At 36.4% G+C, this 13,142-nt stretch overlaps 1 protein-coding gene across 2 annotated transcripts; it reads left to right on the top strand.

Annotated features, from left to right (window-relative positions):
• Positions 1-2,725: 2,725 nt before the first annotated feature.
• Positions 2,726-12,462, top strand: LOC114554514 (probable polypeptide N-acetylgalactosaminyltransferase 8). 2 transcript variants are annotated; one of them, XM_028576410.1, is made up of 12 exons: positions 2,726-2,796; positions 2,921-3,150; positions 4,271-4,514; positions 5,157-5,323; positions 6,567-6,750; positions 6,877-7,074; positions 8,532-8,646; positions 10,556-10,741; positions 10,882-11,019; positions 11,618-11,713; positions 11,810-11,977; positions 12,072-12,462. In XM_028576410.1, exons 2-12 carry the CDS (start codon positions 2,940-2,942, stop codon positions 12,204-12,206), a joined length of 1,842 nt encoding a protein of 613 aa, XP_028432211.1. In that variant the 5' UTR covers positions 2,726-2,796; positions 2,921-2,939; the 3' UTR covers positions 12,207-12,462. The 2 variants fall into 2 exon arrangements, with proteins under 2 accessions (XP_028432211.1, XP_028432220.1); XM_028576419.1 differs by lacking the exon at positions 6,877-7,074 and having other exon boundaries at positions 2,741-3,150.
• Positions 12,463-13,142: the final 680 nt, after the last annotated feature.

Below are 13,142 nucleotides of genomic sequence, written 5' to 3'. Positions count from 1 at the left end.
AACAATCCTAACAAGTAGTAAAAGTATAAACATGTTTAAACACGATGCTAAATGTTTAGACCCGACGTACCGAGTAGGGTGAGCCGAAGGCGAACGTGGATATAATTAGCACAATGGTTGCGTAGTGTAGCAACCATTGACATACACACACACACACATACACATACATATATATATATATATATATATATATATATATATATATATATATATATATATATATATATATATATATATACACACACATACATATATATATATATATATATATACATACACATACATATATATATATATATATACATACATATATATATATATATATACATATACACACATATATATATATATATATATATATATATATATATATATATATATATATATATATATATATATATATATATATATATATATATATATATATATATATATATATATATATATATATATATATATTACATCCACATCAAATAGCTGAAATAACAGCTGGTTTAACGAAAAAATACAATATCACGATGCAGCAGATAGCCTATACTTACTATTTTCATTTACGCACACTCTGAAGAAAAGGTACTGCTCACAACTACAATCCAACTGACCAACTAACTGTATCATACTTATTAACTGTCAGGTCAGCTAGCTATAATATAGCTACCAGCACACACTTAGTAGTAAACGTGAAACATAAAACACAATATGATCAACTGTACTAAATAATAGCAACACTAACATAACTTAGCGCTTAATAATATTTCAGACTGCCATACAAAGACCAAGCAAGCCCATGTTACAAGCCTGACTTGAACTAGCTAGCTAGCTAAGTTAACATCGCTGATTAAGCTGTACAAGAACGTGAATGTTAGCACACTCTAAAAAGTAGCGAACTGTCACTGCCGCCATTACAACACAAAGCGAATTGTAAATGCACTGCAACAATGATGCTGAAAACATGAATGTAATTTATCTGACGACAAAGTCCTAATAATGTCAACTTACCTGGAGGAACATCCATTGACATATATTAACAACATCAAGTAGACTTTGCGAACTGTGTAGCTAGGCTTCTTCACAGCTTTCATTTATTTTAACAGCGGTTGGAATCCATAAGAGTTGCATTACCGCCATCTAGTGGAGAGTGCTGGGATTGTCACCTGAGTTACGAATATCTTCTGACCACAAACGGCGCGGAAAAACAGTCTCAAAAGTACCCACACACATAGGAGTTTTACACGTATATTTACATTGAAAAATACTAAGTTCTTTTACAAATGATGAAATACGAATTACAAATAAGAGTCACGGACACAGATACACCTTTATAGATACGGATCCCTCTGCATTTATTTGTGCATTGGCCTTACAGATACGGATCCCTCTGCATTTATTTGTTCATTGCCCTTACAGATACGGATCCCTCTGCATTTATTTGTGCATTGTGTTTCACAAGTTACAAATACTTATGATACTGTTTTAGCACCATAATATACATGCGTATATACAATACAAATGTTGTATATGTACACAAGAAAGGATTACCTGAGCAAAAGAAACAAAGAACAAAACAAAAAGGGGGAGCTACTTAAAAATACACAAGTCAAAAGCAAAAAGGCTAGAGAAAGTAAAATTAGCATTTAAAGGGACACAAGGAGAGATTAAAACAGTAGTTTACTAGATAAATCACTTCACATTTTTCTTGCAATTTTAGTAGATTTGATCTTTTTCAGTGAAGGAAAAAAACTATTTAGAGTCATTTATAAACCAAACAAAGGAAGGCTTAGAACATCTCCACTGCAATGAATATGATATTTACCCATAAGAATAATCATATTGACTAAATTTGATACTGATGAATCTATATTATCCATATAAAAGGGATGTGTGGCAAGGTGAGAGTAGAGATATTATCAATCTTAAGTGACAGCCAATTATGTATCTCAGACAAGCTGTTAGACATGAGGCAAAAAAAAAACATGTGTTCCAGAGTCTCATCAGCCATCTCACAAAAAACACAAGGGTCTACATCAAATTTTAATCTTCTTCTAAGAAAGTCAGCAACCAGATATATTTTATAGATTATTTTAAAGTGAGTCTCTTTGACTTTTGGGGAAATGGGCCATTTAATGAATATAAAATGTGTTTTTTCTATGGACAATGACCATGTTTGGAACCTGTACACACAATACTCTGTTATAATCAAAAACAATTTAGATTTCAAAGCATCACCAATATATTTATTATTACATTGTCAAATAAAGTAAAATCATCAATAACTAAATTTGGTAAAGTTGGTAGGGGTCTTATTCTTGCATAATGTGCTTTGAATTAACTGTCAATAATGGTACAGGTATTGCTATGCTAAAACACGGTTTACCGGTTCATCAAAAACAAAACTTATTAAACAAATATTCAATAGTTTTTATTTTGCATATGCTTCCTGACATCTTGTAGCTGGGAGCTAATAGGATACAAGGGGAACATGATATGGATTAGAAGATGAATCCTATGAGATTTTTCTTTATTGAGACAAAGGCATTTGGTTCTCAGATCTAAACAACACCTAAACAAAACATACTTTTCAGACAGGCTATAAGTGGACATGCTGAACAATGTTGTTATTATAGCAACAGTAATTATGTACCTGATTTGTATGTCCTGAATCCTGATCCTGGCAGAGTACTGCTTGTTTTGTAACTTTCCAGGTAACTACAGCTAATGATATACACCTGGTGTAATGCAAACAGGGCATCAGAGTGAGGGCTGAAATCCACACTTCCACCTAATGTGGACTTAAGGGTAGGGTTGTTGTTGTTGCTGTTGTTGTTGTTGTTGTTGTTGGGGGGTGTGGAGTGGAGTGGAGAAAAGAGTGAGCACCACAAATTTAAAGCAGGGGAATATTTCCTTTTCCTTTTAATGTAAGGCACAAAAAAACACATGCCATGAGCAGAAGCACCAGGATGAGGTCTGGCTGGATTAAAGGATCATTTCTGGCTTTTGCCCTGGCTGCAGCGCTGCTATACCTGGGCTCCATAAAGAGGGAGGTTTATAACCGTTCGAAGAAACTCCAGAGGGCCCACCACAACGACTCCATCAGGGATCAGGGAATGCTCACAAGGATGGACAAGATAGAAATGGACATCAGCAGGCTGTGTGAGTCTCAGGCCGACAGCTAGTTCTGTCCTTTTTTTTTTTTTTTTTTTTTTTTTTAGTATCAAAATTAAGCTTCAACAAAATAAACTTGATTTTAAGATACTTAAGCACTGATTTGGGGATTTGCAAGTTAAAAGACGTAGATGTCTAGAATAAATCGGCACTAAATGTTTTTTTTATTATTAGTTTTTTTGTGTAGCTATTTAAGTTGAATATAGCCTGCTTCACGTAAAAAATCCATTATTAAAATAATGGGTATATTAAATAGGCTTGCAACTAAAATTGATTTTCGTTATCAAGTTTTGATTATTTGTTTTTCAAATTAAATGTAAGAGAGACAAGGCCAGGGTGACATTTTTATTTTTCTTGTTTCATACGACCAACCGTTCCAAATTGAAAGCTATTTAGTCCATTATCATAGGGTATATGATAAAGTAAAAGCATAAAATAATCACATTGGAAACTGAGAATTATTTGGGTTTTTTTTTGCTTGAAAATTGATTATCAAACAACCAACTGATTATAAATAAGATGCTCATTTAATTTCTTTTGATCAACTAAGAAACTTTTAGGCTACTTTTCAACCAAAGAATGAACTGCAAATCAGTTCTTACAAAAATTTATGTATAATTGCCTATCGCCAAGCAGAGAGCTCAAAGCTTGCAGGTGATTTGACTTGTTGTCCTTTGTCCTTTTACCTAAAAAAAAAAAAAAAAAAAAAAAAAAAAAAAAAAAAGACTGGGCCAAAAATCATGCTTATATAAATTTATGCAGAAAAGTCAGATTTTGGTACATACAAATGTAAAAGAATGCAGGAAACAAAGGGTTTGATGCTCTGCACAGGGCAAATGACAAACTAGGCTTGAATTATTTACAGATTTTGATAGTGACAAAGGAGGTGCCAGTCCCAATCTGGAAGGTCTTGGATCAAGTTCCGCAAAGATCTGACACAAATTGTGCGTGACATGTGCATGTGTGTTAATAAAAACAGGATTTATGCTGTATTTATGTTTTAGGGAGGGGCGCCTGTTTTATCAGCCATGTGTCTTAACTGTCACTATGCCCATAGCAGAACAAAAAAGGGTAAAACAAATACTCAGGTACTCTCTTTTGTCAACAGTCAATCTGATGAAAAAACTTGAAAAAAAGGAACCGGTGAAACGCAACAATGCAGAGGTGAAGATGGAGAGGAAGGTTGTGAGGAAGCTATACCCGAACTCAGCTCTGTTCAGCAAGTGGGGTGATGCACTATCGGAGGAAGAGCAGAAGGAGGCTGAGACGTTGTACCAGAGATACGGCTACAACGCCTTCCTCAGCGACAGGCTGCCCCTCAACAGAGAGATCCCAGATACGAGGCCCACCAGGTGATTGTAACTTCCTGTAGGAACTCCTAAACTACTGATAAATAACATGGGTTCATACACAGGTGTAGTCACAATGAGCCCCTTTATGATTAGGGCTGGGTATTGCCACTAATATCCTGAATAGATTTGATTCCGATTCAAAAGGTCCCAGTCAAATTTGCTTTTCAATTTGATTTGATTCATTATTGATTTGATCAGGGATATTTCAGTTACTATATAAACTTTGCTTGGATATGGAAATGATTCTCAGAAAACTAATACTGTAAATTATACAAGGAACCCCCCTAACTTGATTTAAAAGTGCTTTCTTTACAATCCTTCACAAATCCGTTCAACATTTATATTCCTTTTGCTCTAAAAAATAATCTGAATGACATTTAATTCAACTTTACATCTAGCATCTATATTTGTGACATTATTTTTCGACCGATATTGTCATAAAACTTAATGTGAACAAATAAATGACAGGAAAAAAAGTAAACTCTACTACTTCCAATGAGAATGAAGCAAGTGGGTACACTTAAAATTTTAAGGCTGAATAAATGTGAGGTTAGCACACAACAAACTTTATTTTGTTCTAAAAGTTGAATTGGTTTTATTCAGACACAAAATCTACAATTATTTTTTTTTCTCCCCTCACAGGTGCGTTGAGAAAAAGTACCCCGAGGATTTGCCTTCCATGAGCGTTGTGTTAATCTACCTGGATGAAGCTCTTTCTATCATCAAAAGGGCCATCCGCAGCATCATAGACAAGACGCCAGCTCGGCTGCTGAAAGAAATCATACTGGTGGATGACCACAGCACTAACGGTAGGTTGACAAAATCCTGTTTCAGGCTCCAGTCATCATCCGGCTATAGTAGATTACTCAAAGTGCTATTTGGACTGTTAATAATTCTGAAAAAGTATACAATATATTGTCTCCCCTCCCCTTAGTTGTATTTAGTGATGCAAATAGCTTTAGATGTTTGCATCTGAGAGATCTGACAGTTTCTATTGACAGTGCTGAAATTTGAAAAAAGTGACTTGTCGCCAGCCAAACAGGAAACGCTTGCTTGAATTTGCAACTGAAATAAATGTGAACTAACCTTGAGAGGAGATCAGGAGTAGTTTGGGATGTATGCTTATTTATTTCCTTACTGAGAATGTCACAACCTGGCTCAAAAGTATTTTACAAAATTTGAGCAGACCTCGGCTGCTCCGAGCTGCCAAACCACGTTCATCTAAACACACAAAGATGACACAGAGCTGGATTGAAATCAGCAAAGTATCCCTTAGTAAACAATACAATATGCGTCTGTCCTCTAGTCAGTATATGTCTGCAAAGAGGGAGTGGTGAGGAGTGTTAGAATAACTGTGAAACACAAATAACAATATAAGTCAGCAGGCCAGGGAAAGAGGTTCTTGCAGGTCTGATAGCCTCCTGAGCCCAGCCTTCTCAGGTGTGTTGTATTTCTGATGGCATTCAGCTCGACCCATCAATTTCCTGGAGTAAAGGGGAAAACGCAGCCAACTGGAAACTCTGAGAGCGTAGACCTCTGGCAATGCCATGCCCTATCTTGCAATTACGGAAGAGGGTTAGGGCAACGTAAAAAAAATGTATTTGGATGTAACAAGGAAGGACAAGCTAGGTCCAACCCTGAGGCCGTCACAAAACTTAGATGGAAAGATCTATAGATAGTTAGTTAGCTTAGCACAAAGACGGAAAACACTTGGTTAGCCTGGTTCTGTATCAGCACCTCCAAAGGAACCAAGTTAACTACCCAATAAACTCTCAATAAGTCCCATAAACGGGTTCAATTTTAAGTAAGTGTTTGAGTGATCTTCTGATCTGACTCTCAGCACTAAGTTAATAAGCGTATATTTCACAAAAATGTCAATTATATTTCATTGTTGTGAGCACCACAAATTCAAGTGAAGTTTTACTATTTTGGGTGAAACAATCCTTTAAGATTGGGTATGTTGTGGTTCATCAATAAGATATTGGTTGGATGATGGATTGACACGGCCAACTAAACTGAATCTACAGCTCAGATTATCTTTACTTTCTGCAGAGGATTTAATGGAGAAACTGGATGAATACGTCAACTCTATCGACGAGGAGTTGCCAGGCCTCATGAAGAAAGTCAGGCACTCTGAGCAGCTCGGCCTCACCCAGGCAAGACTGTCGGGATGGAGGGCTGCTGTGGGCGACGTGGTGGCTATCTTAGACGCTCACGTAGAAGTCCATGTACAATGGTTGGTGATCTGAGTTTACCTTGCTGTGCTGCAGTGGTGATAAACCACTCATGTCAAACCATCGTGTCATCCTTTTCTGATTTGTCAAGACCTACAGCTTAAGTAAAACTGTCGCTGTGTGTTCAGGGCGGAACCGTTGTTAGCTCGGATTAAAGAGGACCGCACTGTGATATTGACACCAGTGTTTGACAAAGTCAATTTTGATGACCTGACACTGAATCCCTATATACCTGCGGCGGATGCCTTTGACTGGGCTCTGTGGTGCATGTACGAATACTTCAGACCTGAGTGGTACGCTTTAAAGGACGACTCACAACCTGGAAAGTAAGTTTATATTGTCAGTTCATCCAAATCACGCACACAAAAAACTTTAACTCTTCAATATTTCGTAGTTGATAGTGAATTTTGATCATTTCCGAGAGTTAGATGGTAAGATCAATACCCCTCACATGTTCCTTTTTCATATGAAACATGGGACATTGTTTTAAAAACAGGAGAAACAGTTCTTATTTGTATTTTGACATTCCGCCAATCACAATTGTCTTAGGCAGTGCTAAGCACTGGAGAAAGCTGTGGTGCTGCTGCAAAATAGCCTCGAGAAGGAATTTGTTTTGGTGGAACATGAGTACGTTCAAAAGTAGTTTTAGTCATGCAACAGAAAACTCAGATTGGATAGATAGTCTAGCTAGCTGTCTGAATTTACCTGGCAGAGATCTGAGAAAAGGTTAACCATAGTCCTCAGGAATCGACCGGAGTTTAAAATGCCAACACAAAGGAAGCCCAAGGCAATGGATATCGGGCCTAAATGATTGGAATTTCCGTCGGCAAGGGAGCAATCCCGGAAACGGAATGTCAAGGGTATAGACTACAGTTTACAGTGTCAACAGACTGACACCAAATGTCTTTCTGCAATAAATCATGTCTTATAAGCTAATGAATATTGTAGCTGCAAAGTTTTCCGTTCAGGAAAACCTGTGAGTGGAGGTACATATCAGTGTATAAAGGTAGAACAGCATACAAAGCCTCCATCTACAAGAAAACCTACAGATGGATATTGTATATGTATGTGTATGTATACTATTCTTCAGATGATAGCTTCCATTCCTCTCATTTAATTAATAGTTCTTTTGGTATCTGTTTATATGCGTAATCTGGTGCAATTGAGAACATTATTAAACAAAATTGAGGCATTACTTCAGGTGACCAGACCTCTTTCCTTTTTTGTTCCAACCGTCTTATTCTGGAAGGCAAACTTATGCAGTTTTTTGTATTTACCAGCATGTACTGTAAATTATCTCTCTTATGGCTTTAAGATATATATATATATATATATATATATATATATATATATATATATATATATATATATATATATATATATATATATATATATATATATATATATATATATATATATATATATATATGTGTGTGTGTGTGTGTATATATATATATATGTGTGTGTGTGTATATATATATATATATATATATATATATATATATATATATATATATATATATATATATATATATATATATATAATATATGTATATTTATTTAAATAAGTATTTCTCAAATATTGGCCCTGGTGAAAGAAGATATTATCTCAGCAAATGAAAACAAATGTAGGGGGAGGGGGGAGAAAGGTTTTTCTGTGTGACCCTGAGAAAGTGCGCATTAACAACTCTAATTACTCTCGTATCTAAAATGCATTGACAATGTTTGAAGTGTGGTTGGTGTTGTCATTTCAAAGTCTTTCCTATTGTAATTCTGTCTTCAGGAGCCCCTCCGTAATGGGGATTCTTGTAGCTGATCGCAAGTTCTTTGGCGAGATCGGAAGTCTTGATGGTGGAATGAAAATATATGGTGGTGAAAATGTGGAACTCGGCATCCGGGTGAGATTTTTAGGGTGTATTAAAGTGACTTAAACACTGTAATTAAAGTCCAAAACGCAGACTTCATCTTGAAGAACTGTCTCACATTTGTTGTAGATGTAGAATGGTTGTTCAAATGTTACCTGATTTTACCTGATTTGAACCATGCTACCTGGGCTGGACTGGGACAAAAAATTGGCCCTGGCATTTTTAGCCCAGGCGGCCCACACCCACCGTGATTGGTCAGACACTTTCCCTGCAGACAGTCCTCTTAAAATATGCATTCTATGATATGAGTTGCCTAGTGTTCAGCGTTCATGTGATAGTTTTGGATCCTTCAAGAGGGGTGTCAAGATTTATCTGTTGATCTTACACTTAAATAATTAATTCATTCATAGAGTTATGATTTGTATATTTATGGTATTTTTATTTTTTTATTATTGATATTTGATATTGTATTGCCATTATTGTTATTAATATTTTGCTTAATATTGGCTTAGCAACTTTAAATTTAATTTTAACTATTGTAAGATTGATATTTTGTCGCTTTGGACAAAAGTGTCTGCTAAATACAATAACCATAACCCTTCCCAAAAGCTACAATAAAGCTGATAAAGCTAGTATATGCCCTGGAAAAGAGCACCAATACAAGAGAAGCTAATTAAGCATTTCAAGGAACACTGATTTTATAGATCACATAGACTTCTCAGCTACCCAACAGGCTCGTGGCTTCTTCCCTGTCATGATACTGTTTCTGCCACCCCTCCTCCTCCTCAACTTCAGGTAATGCTGATGTTAAAGCAGCTACTACAGCCCCAAACATGTCAGAAACTTTTGAGGAATCTGCCTGTAGATTCTTAATCTTTTTCTCCTGTAATTTCTCTGCACCTCCCTTGCACTTTAGTGGTGGTTTGTCCATTTTAAGGGTGGATGCTAAACTTCCAGCATAACTATTACAGCTCGTGTCTTAGGCCGGGAGGCGTGGCCATAGTGGGATTCGTAAATGTGGGTCAGGCCAGTGGCAATAAAGAAAATTAACCAATGGGCTGCTGTGAATTCTTTATGGGCCAGCCCGGCCAAAAAATAAAAAAAAGCCTATTTATATCAGCGATTCGGCCCAAAAGTGCGTCGGCCCAGCGGGAAAATGCCCGGTATGCCAGATGGCCAGCTCAGCCCTGCATGCTACCATCATAATACTAGAGAGGGAAGTTTTCCCCTTCTACTAATTAATTGTTGCCATGACTTCTTAAACAGACGTTCATGGTCTCCAGACAATGTGTCTAATTGACTTTCCATCTATGGTCAAAAGTTTTGTTTGTACAATAGGCTACTTGTTTAATGACCAAATGCCTGCAAAATTATTTTGTGAGTGTTGGTATGCTAACAGGATAATCTAAGATGGTAAACAATACCCGCTTTACATGAGCATTTTAGTATTGTTATCATTGGTTAGCTGACATTAGCATTTAGCTCAAAAATAGAGCCTCACAGAAATGCTAGCATGACTGTAAGGCACTAGCAAACCTTGACTCTTAAACCTTGGCCCTACCAGAGCTAGCTAGCTTATTGTGTCCTCTCTTATAGTACAGCTAAAGTTAGTTATGAAGACAATTACATTTTATTTATAGTGTCAAATCATTACAGAAGTTATCTCAGGACACTTTACAGATTTTTTATATATATATATATATATATATATAATCTATCTCTCATTTGCATCGATTATTTAGGAAAATCAGTTTAAAATATCATTTGCATAATAATTTGGAACACAGTGTATGTAGTAGTAGGGGGTCCCTGATCTGTATCTCTTCCAGTTAAGGGGTCCTTGGCTTAAAAAATGTTGAAGACCCCTGGTATAATGCATATGTGTGTGTTAAATGCCCTGAAAATACTACATATTAAATATTTGACCTTTGTGTTTTGGCAGGTGTGGCTGTGTGGAGGAAGTATAGAAGTTATACCTTGCTCTAAAATTGCCCACATTGAACGAGCCAAAAAGCCTTATCTTCCAGACTTGAGTGAAATGGTGAAGCGTAATGCACTGAGGGTGGCAGAGGTGTGGATGGATGAATATAAACACAACGTCAACGTTGCCTGGAACCTTCCCATAGATGTAATGGATGACACATAATTCATCACATAAATTACGACTTAATATACAAATTAGGCTTAATAAAATTTTTTTTAGGAGTAATCCTATAGGCATTGTTCCTCTTCAAAACATATTTTTATCATGTTTTTCTTCCCCAACAGAAACATGGGATAGATATTGGGGATGTGTCGGAGAGGAAAAAGTTGAGAGAGAAGCTTAAATGCAAGCCCTTTAAGTGGTATCTTGATCATATTTACCCCCAGCTGGACCCTCTGCAGGACCTGCTAGGTTATGGAGTGGTGAGTAGAAACAATTTCAGATGTGACTATATTTGGAATCTGCAGGTGTTACACTTCTTCAGAATTTTTTTTTCTCTATTGATTCTCTTTGAAGACTCTCAATCATCCAAGTCCTATTATATAATGTTCATCTAATAGTAACATGTCCGTTGTATTTGGCTTAAGATTGTTATCTAATCTGGTGGTTTCCAACCCTTTTTAAAGCAAAGCAATGTCTACTTATGACCCATCGTCAGCAGTGGATTTTTTTTCCCGTCCTGTTCCATTTGAATACATTTTAAAGCGCTGAAGAGAAAAAAACGTATCCAATAATTCACGAAAGGAAAAGATCAGAGGAACGTCAGAAAAAATAAATTATTTTGTTTTGTGTTCCAACATGAGGGCCAAAAAGCCTTATCTTCCATTTCATCATCTGTCCATGTCCGTGAACGTCAGCACGGAACCCTGGTTGGTTTTGGTCTGTAGCCTTCAAGTGCATTCTGGGCTGGAGCCTCAGAAGTTATATCACCAGATGATTATGTATACATTATGTATGTTGCGCCACTATGTCTAATGGATGCTTTAAAGTATTACTTTCTATTTCTGCTTCTGTTGGCAGCTGATAAATGATCTGGCGCCAGATATCTGCATTGACCAAGGCCCAATGCCTGGGAATATACCCACTGTATATGGATGCCACTACCACTCTTCTCAGGTTTGTTCAGAGATCCACTGCATGCACACACTGTTGTTTATTTATGTTTTAGATTTTATTTATTTTTTTGTGGATAATTATTGTTCTTTGGCGTAGCACTGTTATTATCGCACCGATGGACAACTCTACATCGGCAGAATCAAATCTCACAAGTACAACAGCAACAGCTGTCTGGTGGACCCCGGCACTGGAGTCTACCCGGGACTCTACGAGTGCAAAACAGCCCAGCAGAAGAAATTCCACATGCTGTGGGATTTCAAACAGGTAAATATTAAAGTTTCAAAATATAAATCTACATAAAAGAGGTTGGTCTGTTTTAGAGAAAAAATGTTTTACTGTTCTTGTGTTTAATTCCTAGGATGGACCTATACAGAACAGAGAAACAAAGAGATGCCTGGAAATTGCGAAGGCTGATGACGGCTATTACAAACTTGTTGTTAAGCAGTGTAGTAGTCAGAGCTGGAAGATACAACATCTCATCAATGACCACTGAAAGATTGGTCGGCATGGCCCAAAAGACAAGTAACACTAACTGAGCCATTATTGAACAAAAACTGCATCTCCGAGAAAGAACGACTGCTTGTCTTTGGGGTTTTGTTGAGTTTACATTTTGTACCAGAGGACTTGGATCCACAAGAGTCAAAGTGTGCAATTCAAGTTGTGAATTACTTTTATTTAATTATTGTTTTGGCCTTGTAAGTTTTGACAAAAGTAACTTTCTTGGTTTTGAATACAAACGTGCTCTTGAACATTTGCTATTACAGTTTTTGTGTGAAAAAAAACTTTTAATACTTCTCAGAGGACTGAATGACTTGTGAATGACTCAGCAGGCTAGTTTAGTGTAAAGTTACTTTGTAGTTTCAAAAAACCAAAAAATGATGAGAAACTTTTATAGGACTTTTAAGATACCAACAGTATCTACTCTTACATCGGACCAGAACATCCTTCCAAAAGGCGTATGTTTAACTCTTGTCAGCCAATCAATTACAAACAGAGTAGTTCCAAAGAATTTTAATTTAAAATGTAAATAAATTAAAGCCTGTAGATTTGTTTGCTTTAGCTTAGCGCTATTATGCTCATCATTCAAGTCACAGAGGACCCGTGGCGTCCCATTTTTTTTCTGCCACATGACAAGACCTCCGTCCTTCAGATGAGCTTGCAGGGAGCTGTACCTGCAGGCACAAGACACTTCTAATTAGAATGAACTCATTTAATATAATATTATACAATAAATATTGTTGGCTAAAAATAATCACCTTTCCCACCATTAACTATAAATCAAGTGCTTTACTGTTAAGTCTGTTTTTTTTTTTTAACTTCCTACAGCCTTTTGATTTTCATTCATTTCTAATATGACCAACAATCTAAAAATCAACTGGCTGAGACTTCAAACTTGCTTGAGGGAGACAATCACAAAATCAACATTTGC

Source organism: Perca flavescens, chromosome 1, assembly GCF_004354835.1.
Source record: "Perca flavescens isolate YP-PL-M2 chromosome 1, PFLA_1.0, whole genome shotgun sequence".
In the NCBI taxonomy this organism is placed as follows: domain Eukaryota; kingdom Metazoa; phylum Chordata; class Actinopteri; order Perciformes; family Percidae; genus Perca; species Perca flavescens.
Note: the sequence above shows the minus strand (reverse complement) of the source record. Positions and strands in the feature narration are given on the sequence as shown.

Coding starts and splice junctions, on each gene's coding strand:
- LOC114554514 (XM_028576410.1), top strand. CDS start 2,940: ATGAGCAGAAGCACCAGGATGAGGTCTGGCTGGATTAAAGGATCATTT. Junction 11,714..11,809: donor GCCACTACCACTCTTCTCAG/GTTTGTTCAGAG, acceptor TCTTTGGCGTAG/CACTGTTATTATCGCACCGA. Junction 11,978..12,071: donor TGCTGTGGGATTTCAAACAG/GTAAATATTAAA, acceptor TTTAATTCCTAG/GATGGACCTATACAGAACAG.